We start from the raw sequence: 18,055 nt of genomic DNA, 5'->3' as shown, positions 1-18,055 counted from the left end.
CTTTGCCATCACAAGAATAAATGACATTTTGAAATATATTAAAATGATATTGATAAAGTATTTCAAAATGTTACTATTTAACTTTATTTTTGATCTAATAAATGCAGCCTTGGTAAGCATAAGAGACTTTTGAAAACATGATAAAAATCTTTTCTGACCAAAACTTTTGAAACTTTATAAAGATCATATTGACTAATTTTAAATGGTGTTTCAAATTAATTCTCGAATGTCACATCTAATCCAATCATCAATCAAGCTTAGCTTTAAAAACCTTTGTTTGCTGGTGCAGTACTTACATGTACATTGGACTCCATCACCTTGATAACCAGGTTTGCATCTGCACATAAGCTGCCCTGTGGACATGTCCTCAACACAACGAGAATCAGGCCCACACTGCAAAGCAGCACATGCTGGGAGCGCTGAAGAGAGAAAAAAAAAAAACATTCACTCATGGTGCTTTAATATCCAATGTCACATGTATACACCACCCAGAATAATAATCCAAAGCCTTACGTCGGTCGCAGTCTATGCCAGTGTACCCAGACAGACATGTGCACCCTCCTGTACCTTTCATTCCACCGTCACATACGCCATTCTTGCAGCTACACACTATAGCATATGAGGCAGTCAGAGCATGGTATCAACACAAAAAAAAAAAAAAAAAAAAAAATCAATTAATCCTTCTGCAGAATAAAAGGGGGCGGGCTTCTTACCATTGTTGCATGTAGGTCCATACAAGTTCTCTTTACACTCTTCGCAAGCTGTTCCTTTAAACCCTGGCTGAAAAAACACCCCAAAAGTCTCAATGGGTGCTCAATAACTATGCGCTTGATTCAGATAGAGCAAGAGAAGGAAATTAAACTTACTGCACATGTGCATGTCCCATTGCCCCCTATACCATCAGAGCAGACTCCATTATTGCTGCATGGATTCGCCGCTGATCCTGGACACTCTATTGAAAAGAATATAGGATTAGATTTCATGACGTTTAAGTGAAGACATCTCTTTAAAATACTGTTTCAATCACATAAAATGTCCAATTTGGAGATGTCAATCACACATTTATCAGTTGAGCATGGCATTAACAACTCATAGATCATGGATTTGATTCACAGGGAATCAAAGGGAACAAAATGGCAATTATTAACGATAGTTATTGTAAACAATTCTTCATTTACTGATTAGTGCATTAGTGTTAACATACTTTTCATTTAACAAAATGTATTAGTAAATGTAGAACTTAACATTAATTAAGATTAATACATGCTGTAGAAGTAGTATTTATCTAATACGGTTCCTCTTAGTTTTGAGCTTTGTTGAGGCTGATTTGAGATCAGCGAGTTTGCGTGAACCTGATTTGAGGGCAAATGTTTGCCATGACTGCTCTGCGTTCAGTTTGAGTGTGACGGATTTGAGATCATTCTGTTTTCTAGGACTGATTTGGGGTCAGTGGGTTTGGGGTGGTAGGGTCTTTACAAGAGGATATGAGTTAGCGGAGTTCCTCTGTTCTTCAAACAGCCCCTCGTCTCTTCCACTGACCCTCACTCTTCCTTTCCTTCCCGCCATTGTAAGTTTGACCACTTAGGCCGGACAAAATCCCTTCATCGGATCAGATCCTTCCCGGCAAATCACACTCATTGACACACCATGCACAGACGTGTCAACACAAATAGGAAAATCACACTAGCGGCATATGCAGACAGTTCCTCATGAGCAGGCCCACTTTCACCACATTTTCTGTTCAATAAGGTCCCATTTGTTAAATTTTGAGGAATTGTGGGAGGATCCAATGCATTCTCACTGGAAAATGTACAAGGTGGTGATTTTGTATGAATTCATACAATGTGAATCATATGAAAATGCATAATTTTTAGCAAAATATAAGCATGAAGGTCCTCCCCAAAACTCACCCGTAAACCACTGGGGAGTAGAAGATCGAACAAAAAAGTTTTGCTTTCTGCCATCCAGATGAATCTAGTTCTGGATTTTTTAAATGTGAAATCAGAAACAGGGAAAAATGAATTTCCTCTCATAATGCTTCACCAAGCTTTCATAATGCTGACCCGTCTCATAGACGCAAAAGGTCAAATCATTTTACTCTCAAAGAACAATGCAGGAAGTTCTGCTGATAAGAGACCAAAGAAACGAAGACAACGCTTGACTCAGCGAACTCATTGTGGGATCTGTTTGAGTGCTGACAGGCAAAGGAAATACTGGAAATGAGACTTCCACAGCTTGTTGGTCAGCACATTCCAGTGGTCGAAGGCGAAGATCTGCCATATCCCTCTCAGAGGGAAGGAAGTACACAAATCCCTTGTTCCACAGTGGCTCAAAACTTCCTCTCACAATATATGTCATATGACAGTTTCTACTTATTGACTGTACAGCTCCCACAGGAAAAACAACTGTGAGAAACAAGACCGTCATGGTCTCATAACCACATAAAATGTTAAAAATGGATAAAGTGTGATTCCAAAATATCAACAACTGTGAAAGGTTACATTCATGCATATAGGATTTATATCCCTAGTCAAAAATTTCCAAAAATAATGCTAATAGAATTCCTATCATAATTTGGAAGCAATCCTAAAGGGTTTTATTGGGATCCTGCTGGATTAACTAAAATTCCTACTCTCTAGTTTATTTCTTCTGGAAGTTCAGTTAATCCAATGGGATCATATTTTATTTTTAGAGGATGGTCGCTTTTAATAGTAATTTTTATCTCATAACAACCCATTGGGATTGATTTTGACATAATTATGATGAATCATCGTCAAAATCAGTTTATTAGCATTCCTTTAGGATTTTTTGAAGTAGGAATGATAATATTAAAGTTATATTTTTCCACTTCTTTCTCCAAGAGGAGCCATGCTTCCCCTTTCTTCCATTACAGTCACAAAGATAGTTCCTGTCAAACTCATCCGTTCAAAATATTCCCTCAGTGCATCTTCCCTCACAGAATGACGGAAATGACAAATGCCATTTCAAATGTGTTAGATAATCAGATAAGAACACAACAATCACTTTTGGGACGTATTTATCTGGTTTAAGAGATTTTTGACATCATAGGTCTTCTATGAAACAGAATTCGAAAACACAATTCAACACAAAACAGAAGTCCTCTACAATGACCTGAAACTCACCAATGCAGTCATTGCCCCAGTAACCTGGACAGCACTGGGGTTCCACCGTGTCTTTGTAACACTCATACGAACAGCCCGCCACAGACAAATTAGGTGTGATTCCATACCTAGATACAAATAGAGAGATTATTATGTCATTATTGCCTTTGTATTCATACTATATACATTTGTTCATGCACAAGGGAAACACCTAATCTTGTCATGAAAGCTTTTTTTTTTTGGTCTGATATTAAAGTATCGTATTTAATTCAGGATAATTTAAATAGAAAACAAATTACAGAATATTATTTGTCTGGATCTCTGGTGGCAATATTTTTTTTTATATATATTAAAATGATAATAATATTTCACAATATTACCTTTTTTTACAGTATTTTTTATTTAAGACTTGCATTCAAAATCTTTAAAATCACAAATGAGACTTTTTACTTTACGATCCAGTGATCCAATCAATTCCCAAAGGACAAAATGAAGACCCGCCCTACATTTTAGTAGTACATTTTACATTACAAGCTGTTTCACTCAGATATACGTTATATTAGGGAAGAAAAGACTATCGTCACTTCTGTTTCATGTCGACTTACAAGTCAGAACTTTCCATAAGCTCTATAAATGAGATAATGATATTATTTAGTTATTATTGTGTCTTTTTCCTCATATTGACTGGTTGGTCCCCACAATGTAGCTGATTTCAGGTTTTACTGTCCCTGTGGACACATATGGTTCCCAAAATGTAGCAATACCAGATAGACACACACAAATAAATAGTTATGTCATGAGTTCAGTCATGAGCGCTGATTGGTTCCCCTATCATCACCATCAAGACATACATCTTAATCAATCCACATAACCGTATATTTTGTGCCCCAGCCTGCGATTGCTCTGCTGCACTGTTTACATCTCCTTCTCCCAAGCGCCACTTTCCCAAAAAAAAAAATTCCCAAAGGTACAGCAGCATGACCTTTGTATGTTATTTTAAATAGGCTGAACATATTCTTGTATTTGCTCAGCAGATACATAACTCACTCAATGAGTTGTCATGATTGAAACATATATACAGTACCTGCAGTCTTTAGTGCTTTTCCCTGGTGGTTTCTTGGTGTAGCCACTGGGACATTTCACCAAAAGCGTTATCGAGCAGGAATGACAGGTCGATTTAGTCACCACCTGGATGTTCTTATCACAACGGTTCTGACACACACACACAAAAAAAAATTTCTTTTTCATATGGTATATATTGTTTTTTAATCAGTAAAGCTGGAGAACATGCTGGATCTTAACACCTGTCACTGATTTTCCAAGGAGATTTACCTGATTCGTTCATGACTTTACAGCTGGCCAATGACATTCTCAGGATTATTTTACCCAACATTCCACGGGACATTGTCAAAAAACATGTCAAATCAGGGAATTTCTAACTGAGGATTTGCTTATACAGTTCATGCATCTTAAAGCAGTAGTACATGTACTACATTTTTCAACTGCAACCACAGAAATGTAAACATTCTGTTACTAAATATAGAGAAAGTTTCCCTGGAAACGGGTATGAACATTAATATCAAAGCAAACTGCATGTTTATGTTGTTCTGCCAGCTTATAGACTGCCTGGTATCTACTATATGTAAACAGGAAATGGAAGTAGAGCGAGCTGATAATCCCTAACGAGACAGATTACTGATTATCCCTGGAAAGCATATGTATAAGTACAAATTGTCCAAAAGGAAGTAGTCCAAAGCAAACAACATAACACAAACTATTTGTTAAAAATGTTACATTACACTAAGATTTGTACAAGAAATCACATATTAAATGTATGTTGCACGAGAATGTGTGTGAATCTCACCTGTGATGTTGCACCAGCCACCCAGAGTATCTCAGACCCCAACAGTAGGATCAGACCTCCACAGATTGAGTTTAACTTCATGTTAATAATAACAATAACTTCTGTCTCACTCACTCTTTCTTTCTGGCTCTCTGAGGTCCTTCACCAGACTGTGGTCACACTTGCTGGCCTTCTGCCTTTTCAACAATCCCTCCCTCTCTCTTTCCTGTACCACAACATCATGAGAGTCAGGGGGCGACACCTTCCCCTAAAAATTCGGACACATAATTTCACATTACACATAAATCTGTCACTCTTTCATTCACATGTAGATCAGAGAAAGACACTAAACAGACATTGAGATGACAAATGCACTGCAGATGAAGAATAAAAGAAAAGATAATCCTATTTATTTATTTTTTCAGAACGATTATCTACTCATTCTTAATCTTTATACTCTCCTAATTTCTAGGTTACAAAGCATCTGCATCAATAGCCTATTTATGCAGTTCTTTGAGGATGTGTTGGACTTAATATATACTTAAGTTTATTTTGAATGGTTTAATGTTTGTCATAAGTATTTTATTCTTGTTTTAAGAATACTTTTTTTAACATAATCTAGCTAAATATATAGTGAGGCGTATGATTAAAAAAAGAGAGGAAAAAACATTTAGGAAATAAAAATAAAATTAGTTCAAGAAATGCACATTCATAACTTTGAAGTAAATGAATTAATTTGAAAGATGTCTACATATTTTTACTGGAAACCCAGAAAATGCCAGAAACAAACATGATTTTTGCAGCATGAAATCTTGATCTCATAAAGAAGAGAGAAGCACCATGATTTTGGCATTGGTGCAAAACAATTACGATTCATTCTGAATACAAAATGACAACTTTTTGCTGAATAATTTATGGTTAATTGTTCAGTTGAACACATGAAGGCTGGGAAGAAGCTGGTCAATTCCCAAAAGCATTGAAAAACGTGTGTTTATGAACTGAACAAATAAAGCAGAAGGCAGAAGAATCACAGGATGTCCTCACTCATAAATAAGCCAAGTGGTCAGGTGAAGATACCCTGTCACACACACACACTTCCTGCATGTACTGCTGCATCATGAATTTTCTTTATAGTTCCAGAACTTTCATTGGAATTACATGAGTGTGCACTGCATATATTTAGGTTTATGCAGTATATATGTTTTATAATGGTGTGAATGTGCACAATGCTTTCAATTTGTTCATGAGCTTGTTGTTTTTTAAGTGAAAACAAATTAAAACTTTCATGACCACCCACTCAATTGTCTTCTAAGCCACGTTACCATCCAAAAGATATTTTAAATGGTTCTCTGGAAACTAAATGGACTGACTCCCAACCAGCTGTAAAAAAAATCTAACACGGTTTTATCCCATTTAAACTGTATTTGACACCCAAACCACAGTGTTACAATATGGCATCAATGAACCTATAGGCTAGGCGTAACTTTCGACCAAGTCACTTTACTGTTCAGAAAGACGCTTACAAATAGAGGGACAAAAGCAATTTAGCAATTTGCCAACGCGCCAATGAGAGTGCACACAATGTCAGGTTTATTAGAAAGCTAAATTTGGGTATTAAGATATATACGTTACCATACAAACGCAGGGACCTTCTGAAACCATTATTATTTGTTGTTGTTGTTTCCAAATCCCTTGTGTTGTATTTAGTGGAAAAAAAATACTCATTCGAGAAGCGAATGGGAACAGTATTTGTAACACAAACGCGTGATGTGTCTGACGTCTGAGGTTGTGTCAAACGCGGTAATTTTCAACGTGTTTCCTTAGTTTGAACGTGTAAAATATTTTTTATATAATTGCAACCATCAAAACACCGACCACCAATCATTTTCAAGCAGGCATGTACTGGCCATCGGGACTACCGGGACATTCCCGGTGGGCCGCGGTCTGGTTGGGCCGGCGGCCCGGCGCGTTATGTATTTTGTTTTTAAATCATTATTAATTGTAAATATAGCCTATTCTATCGTAAGTATATTGTTATATTGTCCAATTCCGGGCATGTGTCTCTCTCATGAAGCCGCATGAAGCTGACGCGAGCTGCGAGACTAACAGGTCTGATGGCCAATCGGAATCAAGTTCAAATCTAGACTTGAAAAGCGGCCGCTTTACAACAACTGCAGTGATGCGATGTGATGATGTGCAATGAAATTCATGTCAAAAGAGTAACATCTCTAAACGTAAAGGGGGACCGAGAAGTCGAGAGAGAAAAAACGACAAGACAACGACAATAACTTGAGGCAGATGCCACCAAATGTGTTAAAATAAATGAATTATTTGCTGGACTTTAGTGAAGATGTCAGCAGGGCGCGCCTGACTGCTGAGGTGAGACATTTAGAATGATAGGCTACACGTAGCCTTCTGCATTGTTTTGTTTAAGCATGTTACGATATTCCAGCTGTAATAGGCCTCCACTCACTGATCGATATAAATGACATTTAAAATTCTCAGCTCTCTGGTTCTGTCCATTTTATTACGAAATTCAGACAATACCGTTTTGCCGCTAGAAAATAACGTGACAGGTCGCTTTAGCGCCTCAGTTCAAGTAAACCGATCATCTGTTACTTTTTATTTAAAGATAAGATACAATAGCCTACAACTTATCAAACGGTATATGCCTCATAAATAATATCAATCAGTGCTTTTCAACAACGGAAAGAGATTAATAAAACAGCAGGAGAACAATTATGTCACAGAACGTTACAGTTACCTCAGGAAAGCCATTTAATGACAATAGCACATAGTTGACTTGAAAAATAGCTATAGAAAGGAGTATTTTGCATACTTGCATACCTTTCAAATAGCTATAGAAAGGAGTATTTTGCATATAAATATGCACATATATATATTTTTTCAATTTGTATCCCTGAAAGTGCCTGGCAGAAGCCTTATGTGTCATAGGTTAAATGTGAACAAAAGACAAAGATAAATAACTCACTGCTCTTGACTAATAGCTTTAACAATGATTTATATATATATATCTTCTATTATATATATATATATATATATATATATATATATATTTTTCATGAGGTGAAACATCACTGCCAGGACCTACACAGGTCCTGGCAGTGATGTTGCACCTCATGAAATATAGTTTATATAGTATAGCCTAAGAATATTCTATTAGAATAATAAGCGGCACATAAATTAAGACCAGTATTAAGACCATTTTATTTGTTTATTATTTTAATATTTTTTTCTTGGTTCTGATAGCCTAGTAAATAAAATCTAATCAGTAATTTTACATGCAGATTAATGCACGTATAGATGTGTGTGTGTGTGCATAGTGGGCCGGTCTGGATGAAGTGTCCAGGGCTGATTTTTTGTCCCAGTCCAGCCCTGTTTTCAAGCATTGACTGTACAGCCCTGTAGGCCTACCCCCGTAAATAGGTATTAATAGGCCTATTCTGTAAATTGCGGCTCTATCTCTTTTTTTTTCACTCGACTTCAGAACCCAATTGTGCAAACAAACCGCATGTATGAGCACTTGAAGTCAGTTTTCTGAGAATATTTTGGGAAATTAAAATACCCCGGAGATATCTTATGCAGTTTGTAAATAAAATCGGAAAAACATAAGCGTCATCTGCGTGTGATTAATCGCCTGCTAAAAAATATAAGCAAAATGTAAAAGGCTACATTTTTTTTAATGAATTTTAATGTAAAAAAAAAAATGTCATATATAGAGCAACGTCGTTTGAGCTACTAACTAACGTCATATGTGTAGCTCCTTTCCATGATTTTAATAATACAAAAGAAAAATGCTCGTTATAATTGTTTTACGTACGTGTGTTTTGTATTAGCCTATAGCCTACGTGTGTTTTGTATTTTTTGTATTTTTTTGTATGCCTCATCTATTTAAGACAGTATTCAGGACAAATTCAAAACAAAGTTAAATGAATTTGATTATAACAAAAAGATAAAAAAAAAAAATAAAAAAAAAGACCACAAGACGATCTTCATCTCCCTCTAAGATCTTCTGGTCTTCTCTGGCAAGACTATGTGATCCACCAGATGGAGGCAGATACCATAATGTCACTGATGGATAGATCCATTCTGTTCATATCCCCCCCATATATATATATACAAGAAAAGTTAACCCATTTCATATTATGATCAAAATGACTGATTAATTGCTTTAAGCTATCACTTCATAGCAGTATGGTCAGATAGTAAGACAAAAAGAAACAAAGAAAACATACAGAATGAATTAAGGCAGAGCAAGAACTAAAGGACGTGTGTAGAATCTTAACATTGAGTTCAGCAGTTGTTGTGGGAATTTTCGACATTCAAGCAACAGTTATTGGCAAGAAAACGGTGCCGCCAATCCAAAACCCCTCAGGCCTTAACCAACACAACCAGACACAGCCACGAGCCCCTACAGACTTCTGGGAAGGCGTATAGACCATGGCACCACCCGTAGAGCGTGCAGGAATGGGCCAGTGGAAAAAGCGTGACTCTTGGCTTCGGATGTAATGCTAAGCTTGGATGGACATAACTGATCATTCACATATGAGACAAAAGATGAACGATGATCAGGAAAAGAGCAATGGCCCCGGTCTCCACAGGGTAGCGTGGATCAAACTCACATCCAAAAAATTTTGTGCGTGTGTGCATGTGGTCGCACCACCCACGGTGTTGCTTTCAGTCTCTACTCAACAGCACAAACATTTTCAGAAAAAATAATTACATTCATCTCACATTAAAAAACAAAAAAGTAAAATATTGCACGGACATGCCTCAAAAAACCTCTGGGACTCGGCAAAGAGTAAAAAAGGCTGGATAATTATATTCAAGTATACGGACATTATTCAATTACTGGTTATTACTGAATTTCATCAGCATAAATATTTGTCTTTGTTTTAACAGTTGTGGAGCTGTTTTTTCCTCACCAAACTACACTTCCAGCCAGAACATTAAGAAACAGTTTCAGCTCATTAGCAACGGCAGAACAAAACCTGAAAAGGCAATATTGAAGAACAGCAGATTTAATTTGACAAATCATGATTTAACCATTAAACACATACTAAAAAGAACGAGAGGGGTGAAAGAAGGCACAGCCAGTCTGGCAGCCACCTGAGTTGTTGGCAGCATCAGAGAGAACAGATGCGTACACGTGGACTCCTTTCGCCTGCTTGATGTCTCTCTCAAGAATGGGTTGCCACCAAGTTTCCAGGGCTGAAGGTCTCAGCGCTGCTCCTGAAAATGTACCTGGAGAGTTGCAGTGATTAATGCAAGATTTCAATGGATTTGATTTGGCCTACAAGATTCGTAACTAGAATTTACAAAGAACAATGTTTTTTCTTGGAAAGAAGAATACTGAGATTTTTACAGATACCAAGAAATATGTTAAAACAATGTGTGGAAAGGCAACATTTCCAATAGGGATTGGGTTAAGAGTCTTTGTGAGAATCACTGTAGAGAATAGTCTTAAGTGATTTTACACAGAAAAAAAAAAAAGGTTTTTAAGAAAGCTTGATGCAACTTCCACTCGGCGGTAAATACAACCACATGAGATGAACAAGAAGGCATTCAGAGTGAAATCACGAAATGCAACGTGAGTGAGATTTTCCACCGACTTTAATAGATTTGCCAGCATGTGCAAGAACTCACAGGATTTTTTCCTTGTGTCACCGGACAGAAGATCTCTGATATGTTCTGCGTCTGTTGCCGTAAATTGTCACCGTCCCGTGGCTTGGAATGTGTCTACATAAAAGGGCCATTAGCATTTAAGAGCCTTTTAAGAGAATGCAACCATGGTATTTGGCACAACTCCGTTACTTCTAGCAAAGCACTACTTTTTCAGAGATGTGTGTGTGGGATTACAGCTTAAGAGGATACGAATGAGACACAAACATCAGTCACAAGAAATAAGAACTAGAAAGACAACAACCATGATTTGTAATTTGGAATATTCCTTTAAATTGTAAATCTATAAAACACCCCCGTTCTCTACACTTTCGGGAATTATTTGCGTTTATTTATTCAGGATGGAAGGACCAGACAGAGAAACATTAACAGTCAAAAGCAAAAGGAATGTTCATGGTCTCTAAAAAACTAATTTTATTTAAGTTTTTCAAACTCAAAACGAGGTGTAATTGTAATCGCATAATGTTGATTGTTCATAATTTAATATATACATTTAAATGCATAAAACAAAGCTAAAACTGCAGAATACATCCTTTGGGAATTATTTATATAAGGGATTCTCATTTGGAACCTACATATCAAAAATATCCTTGCATTTATCTACATAATTCCCATTAAAATTCATCATTAAAGGGATAGTTCATTTTGAAATAATTTTTTGATATGTTTAGCTTACCTCAAGGGCATCCAAGATGTAGGTGTCTTTGTTTCTGCAGTATTTTCAATTTTGATATTTTTAGGTCAAACCGTTCTTGTCTGCCAGTCATATAATGGAGGTCTATGGGGTCCACCTCAAAGAGCATGCACAGAGAAGTCCAAATTAAACATGATTGAATGACTATTAAATGTAAGTACACATTGATGGCCTAAGACACGAAACGAGTGCTTTGCTTGAGAAAACGAACAATATTTATATCGTTTTCACCTCTTGTATTCACAGCCACGTCCAAGTGATCTGAAGGCACAGGGACAAGTGATCTCTTGCCAGCGTGCTTGCGCAGACCGAAGCGCCCTCACCCTCAGATCACTTGCGTCTTAGGCAATCAATGTGTACTTACATTTAAGAGTCACTAAATAATGTTTAATTTATAGACCCCCATAGACCTCCATTATATGACTGATAGACAAGAACGGTTTGACCTAAAAATATCAAAATTGAAAATACTGTGGAAACTTGGAAACTGCGGCCCTTGAGGTAAGCTAAAACATATCAAATATTTATTTCAAAGTGAACTATCCCTTTAACTGAAGGAGCCCTCAATATAACCCCCCCCCCCCCCCCCCAAACTCATCTATTTAGACTTTTCTCTGCAGTTCAGTGTTTAAGTTCCCTTTATGCTCCAGTTATATTCCACAGTCATTATATACAAAATGGCTTGATTCCCATTTGAAGCCCATGGGAAGAGTTACGCATGTGTACTTAAAGGGGATTATACCGTTTCTCCCAGGTTTTTGCTGTGGATTTCTGGTTGCCATGGATATTTTGTCAACATACAGTACTTGTTTGATAGGGCCAACGGCGCAAAGAAGGTCCACTTCCTCTCACGAGGTCTTGTCTTTCCAACCCTCCCCAAGTAGTTGCTCTACTTGCAAGTGTGCATGTCGTTCATCGTCTCACAGCGCCGACACCGAACGTAACAGCACCAGACGAACTTACACTCGCAGCGCTCCACGTGTCGTACCACGTGTGTGTTGTAGCCCCGGCCACAGCACAGCAGGTTGCAGCCGTCCGGCCCGACTGAAGTTCTGTTACACCTGCGGCCCCTGGTCCCCGTCACGCCCAACCGTCGGTCCTCCAAGCAGTAATTTGGCGATTTGTTGAGGAATATTAACTCCTCTTTCTCGATAGCCATGTGGCGTTGATCTTTGTCCTTACGTCGCACCTTGCGCTTGGAGCGCTCCACCACCTGAACGCTGGTCTCGTAGCGCTCCTTCAGGTAGGCACCCACACGTTCAAACGGGGCCATTGTGCGCCAACACGTCTTCACCGCACACGAACCCGACACGCCGTGACAGCGGCAGTCTGTCAACATCGTTTTGGCCACCGCCTGCCGAGGAATTGGATACGGAGAGCATTATAAATGATTGACAACAGAAAGAAACTGTGATCAGGAGAGCAGCTTGTTTTTCTATGTAAGCATGCAGACATGTGAACTGATTCAATTTCAGCCTTCCAACATTTTCGCAATTTATTTTGAGACTTCCTGGACTTCAAGCAAAAATGCGGAACTAATGTAAATCTCTGGGAGAGTTAACCCGGGTTGACTATAAACCACATTTCCAAGGACTATATAATTTTTAAGGATGGAGATTTGATGTCCTTCCTTTCCTGCACCATGTAAGTCGAAGGGGTATTTTGTGAGCAGACGACTATCATAAAATAGGAGCATTCGTTTGGGTGAAGGATTACGGAGGCCCTTCGCTGACTTGAGGGGAATTTTGTCGAGCTTAAACACTCCTTGGTGGTTTCCAACCAGAGCTGTGGTTTAGGGTCTCCAAACACTTACAAGTGTTCTTCAGTCAAGGCTGTGGAATTCGGTGCAAATCATCAGCTTTTTAGATTAATCAAGAGCATGTGGGGAGATGTAACTCATATGAATGACAAATTGCTAGAGCTGAAGCAGCCCATTACTATTTCTGTTCTTATTTGGTTGTTTTGAAATAGTTTCTGTTGTCAGTTAGAACAAGTCAAAGATTTATGCTGGAGAAAACTCATATTTTAAATGTCAAAAACAATACAGAGTATGCAAGTTCGTCGTCTCGCATAAAACCTCGAGGTGATTGAGGAAACCTTGTGTTGGACCATCAATATTGAACTTTAGTGATGATACAAGGCTGTTTATAAACGGAGACTATCACACCTTTCATATTTTCTCCAATTAGAGTGAATTGGCATCTATATAGGGAAACATAGCCCTGAACTAAGAGAGCTCACTAGTTCTGTTGCTTTCTTTTTGAAGCAGGCAAGCAAAATCACATGCCAATTGATGCTTCAACTTGACATATGTCACTCAAAATGTAAATGGAAAGGCAAAAAATTCTCTCAGTGCGTCAATGAAGGGCAACCACCACGATGCCGAATTAAAAATCCCATTTACTCCATCATTTGATGATAACTACTGTATATAAAGCAATGGCATATGCTTCTGTAAAAGCTGCAAGTCAGTGTGATTTCAACTTAAAAATCTTAAAAGAGAACCAATGGAAACCGAAATGATGGCAAAAGAGCTCAGCAACGACACATACTTCCATGAAGCATAGTGAATTGATTATCGGTACATCATTTGCCATACTTTTGGGATTTTACTTTATGCCTTCATAAAAGACGTTAAGTACAAAGACTTGTACCTTTGTCTATTTGTTACACTAAAATACTTTTTTGTTCCAAATAAAGTTTAGAATGTTATTATTGCTCTCAGGGTTGGTTGGTTTAAGTCCATGACTTCTTAGTAAAGCCTTTTTTGAGATCTCTAAGGAGAATATTAAGGGAAAAAATAAGCGAGCAGTCACTCATTTTCATAACTAACAATGCACAATAGGAAGGTCAGTTCTGTCACCCACCTGTCTCCCAGCCTCGCTGTTATGCTGGTTCATAGTGAGCAGGGCGTCCTCACCACGGGCCGATGTGTTCTTTACCGCATTTTCGATGAAGCGGCGGCTGAACAGTGTCCCGAAGGCGATGTCATCGGAGCACCCACCCCAGTGCCAGCCCTCTGTAGACGAACCGCTGCCCAACAGGCTCGTGTCACACGAACACTCCGTCATATTTCCTGCACTGCAAGAGCGAGTGACTGCATGAACCAGCCCGGCAGCCATTATAGAGTAGATAAATGCTGTCTCTTTTGTCCCTTAAAAAACAAAAAAGAGAATGTAAGCAAGATGCCGATCCAGCACTTACAAATGTTGAAACTGGGAAATATGGGAATGTAAGATAAAAGGGTCTCACAGTGCAGCAGAGGAGTCTGGGAATGTCACTGGCATTCAGACAGACTATAGAAATGTTTGGCTGAAGTTTTTATTTATTTATTTATGTATTTATTTTTATGGTGAGAACAGATGGTGCTATAAAAAATCTGGGTTACACTTTATTTAAGGTGTCCTTGTTAGAATGCAATTACACATTTAGGGTTAGCTGCATGCAATTATGCAAAACTTACAGTTAACTACATGTTTAACAAGGACACTAAAATAAAGTGTAACCAAATTCAGCCTTTTGAAAAAGAAAAGTCACTATTTTGCATATTAAATAAATATCTCTGATATGCATTTCATGGATGGATTGTGTTAAAATATTCACAGTAAATATCATTTTAGATCTATTTTCAGTTCAGTTTTTATTAAAAATCACTTCATGCCTATGTTTTTATTCATAAAATCATGTGTGCAGTTCTTGCTAATTTTGAAATATAAATAGCTAACATAAATATATATTTATACCACAATTTCTGAAGAAATTTGCTAAAAGAATTTGCTTTAAGATAGCAAAGTAGGCTTTGTCTTAATTACTAGAAAATATTTGCTATGATCTTTTTCTATTACTTCCAAGGGAGATAAGCTTAACAGAGCAAGAAGTTTAAATAACTGGAATAAATTTACAATAGAAATATAATTAAATTAGAATAGAATAGACAATACACTGTTGTATTTGTAGTGCATATTTGTAGACATGCCTAATTCTAAACCCTAAACCCCGGTTGTGGCAGCAGGAAATGTATACAACACGAGATTCAGTTTCTCCCTGACTCGAGCTTGGATTTGAACCGCTCTGTGACAGAAACTTGGGGTAAATCTTATTTGAATTCACAAAAATCAAGAAACATGTTCTCGCATGTCAGATCGAATCTTTGTTTTGTAATCATTCTAATCCTGTATGCAATTCAGGGCCAGCTGAAGACCATAGTAAATTTAGTAGAGAGGTTAACCTAAAACAGCTGTGGGTTCAGTTGTTCCATGAATAAAATATCCAACACATGAATCAGCATTTCAAAAACAGAGGATTGACAGTCAATTAAAAACATTCAGATGCTTTAAACAATTACAAAAGTGGTGATCTCTCATTATACAACAGAAACTTGTTTTTCTCATGACAATTGAAGATATTGATTATATTTAGTTGAAGTGTCTGTCCAGTAACCATATGCATTACATATTTTGAATTTTTTTTCTGCTTTTAGACAATTTTATTGACATCTGAAAGTGAATAATATTATTGAAAGAAATAATTTACTAGCAATACAGTGATCATCAAACATTTAAAGTTTGACGATTTTTCTACCTTTTTCAATGTATCAATTCATTCCCACTTTTTTTAAAATGTTAAAAAAAAATCCTCTCTGTCCCCCCAAGTTTTAGTAGGCCGATTGTATCAAGATTTCTTTAAGATGTGCTGGTCAAACTTTATATTATTTACTTGTATAAATAAAGTTAGGCTAACTGCATAGTTTAAAAAAAAACATTCAAATATGGACATTCAAATAAATCTATTTCGATGTGACATGCATACCACTGGTGAGCTCGTAGCCGAACACGTTCGGGTCCCGTCGGGTCGAGCAGTTCCAGCGTTCGTGTTTGAACTGCGTTTGGCACTCGGTGATGCCCAGGCGCGCGCCCTCTTTAACGCTCGGTAGAAGGTGCGGTTTGCGCGCGCACAGCTCCTTCTGCTTGTGCGACAGGGGCAAATGCGCGCAACCCAACTTCTCGGGCACTCCTACAGATGTGATGCCCAACCACCTGTGATGCGGAGTGTGACACAAAGATCAGAAGCGGTTCTCCTCTCCTGTCGGCCTGGATTGAAATGCCATAACCAGGCCCGAGGAAAAGGAGACAATTTTCAAACTTTTCATTCAAACATTATTTGACAGTAAAGACCGCACAGCACTTATATACTTACATCCAAGTTCCCTGAGAGCACAAAGGGCACACTGAGAGCCATATAATGAATAAATGAAAAATTGCATGTATTCCACAACCGGTATTATCCATGTCCACTTCATTTAACTAGTCCCGAACTGAACGTTAGGACAACAACGACAACTCATACCGGTCCACTACATCTAATATCTAGCGTATGTAATCCACAAACGGTGCTTTTAAATTCACAAGTCCTTGCATGTATCCATTAAGTCGCATGTTAGAAAAAAAAAACATCCAAACACCAAGAAGTCACTCACATTCACCATCACTGCGAACTCAAATAGACACAAACAGTTATATACTGCTGTTGGAAAGCGCGCAACTAAACGCTCTCATGTGCAGCGCTCCCATATCGTGATTGGTTGGACAGGCTCATTAATATTCAGAAGGTACGACCGTTGTTAACACGGATTGGACCAAGCGATGTTGGCTTGAAGATCGGTGAGAGAGCAAAGCGAGAAAGAATCAAGGACACTCGGGTTTTTGTGAGATTGAAAGGACTGTGTTAGGAATAAATAGGACTTAAGTATTTAACTGAGCATATTTAACATATATTTAAAAAACAAGCTTGACATAAAAGGTAGAAGAACAGAAACTCTGACGCTTAGACAGGGTAAAACCATTTAAAATTAAAAATGTTGAGATTCTATAACTACCCACAGTCTTCAAATTATGCAATGACTTTCAAAAGATCGACTATTATAACATAACTTCCATAAATTAATCATTTAAATCTAACTTGTTATTGAGTGAATATTTATAGCCTATATTTATTTATTTTGACATAATTGGAAAGTTAGAGAATTATGTCATGTAGGCTAATTTCGGAAGGATTTCGATTTTGCTAATAAAACAGAAATAACTAAAACCACTAGCCTAAATGTTATTAATTAAACTTTCCAATTAAGAGAATAAAAGAAATGTTTATAAAACGCGAACGAGCACAGAGTAGGCTATTTGTTATTTTGACGTGCTATTTTGTTTTCACCCATAGGCTAGTTATTGATACTTTAATGATTTTTCATAAAGATAGCCTAGTCGAAACCACCATATTCCGGATTCGATTAAGGGGGACTTGCGTCTTACTATGAAGGCACAACAAAAGAAAAGCATTAGATCATTAACAATAAAAATAAAAGATTAGTCTAAAGTAAAAAGTTGATACAAATGTAATTATATGGTCATAAATAGGCCTATGAAAATGCTATAAAAAGGCTTTTTAAATACATTTCAATAGAAAAGGTTCTTTTTTAACAATATATATATATTTTTTAATAGATCAAGAATAGAGCAGAGCATGGTGACTTTTTGTAATCTGGTTGTTGACAATGACAATAAAGCTCTAATTTTTCAGCAACAAAGTTTGCATGGACTACACTACACGTCAAATATTTTTTCTGCTAAAACAGCCTATGACCTAAATGGTAGAATCAAATTAAATATACATAAAAAAATTATAAATTTAAGGACCAAT

The 18,055-nt window shown here is 37.3% G+C and overlaps 2 protein-coding genes across 2 annotated transcripts in view; both read right to left on the bottom strand.

Annotated features, from left to right (window-relative positions):
- stab2 (stabilin 2) overlaps positions 1 to 5,144 on the bottom strand; it is a 28,829-nt gene extending 23,685 nt beyond the window's left edge. Inside the window, exons 1-7 of the mRNA XM_039667974.2 lie at positions 4,987 to 5,144; positions 4,207 to 4,334; positions 3,144 to 3,250; positions 867 to 952; positions 714 to 780; positions 514 to 609; positions 297 to 419 (exon numbers count right to left, since the gene is read on the bottom strand). Of these exons, the coding sequence (XP_039523908.2) occupies positions 297 to 419; positions 514 to 609; positions 714 to 780; positions 867 to 952; positions 3,144 to 3,250; positions 4,207 to 4,334; positions 4,987 to 5,067 (688 nt within the window). The 5' untranslated portion in view covers positions 5,068 to 5,144. The remainder of the gene's footprint in view (positions 1 to 296; positions 420 to 513; positions 610 to 713; positions 781 to 866; positions 953 to 3,143; positions 3,251 to 4,206; positions 4,335 to 4,986) is intronic.
- A 6,811-nt stretch (positions 5,145 to 11,955) lies between these two features.
- On the bottom strand, positions 11,956 to 17,128 carry wnt16 (wingless-type MMTV integration site family, member 16). The gene is made up of 4 exons (XM_039667915.2): positions 16,559 to 17,128; positions 16,172 to 16,398; positions 14,230 to 14,516; positions 11,956 to 12,716 (listed from the first exon to the last, which is right to left on the bottom strand). The coding sequence occupies exons 1-4, from the start codon at positions 16,648 to 16,650 to the stop codon at positions 12,252 to 12,254; spliced, it is 1,071 nt and encodes a 356-aa protein (XP_039523849.2). The 5' UTR covers positions 16,651 to 17,128; the 3' UTR covers positions 11,956 to 12,251.
- Positions 17,129 to 18,055: the final 927 nt, after the last annotated feature.

Source organism: Pimephales promelas, chromosome 24 (assembly GCF_988280905.1).
Source record: "Pimephales promelas chromosome 24, fPimPro1.hap1.1, whole genome shotgun sequence".
In the NCBI taxonomy this organism is placed as follows: Eukaryota; Metazoa; Chordata; class Actinopteri; order Cypriniformes; family Leuciscidae; genus Pimephales; species Pimephales promelas.
Note: the sequence above shows the minus strand (reverse complement) of the source record. Positions and strands in the feature narration are given on the sequence as shown.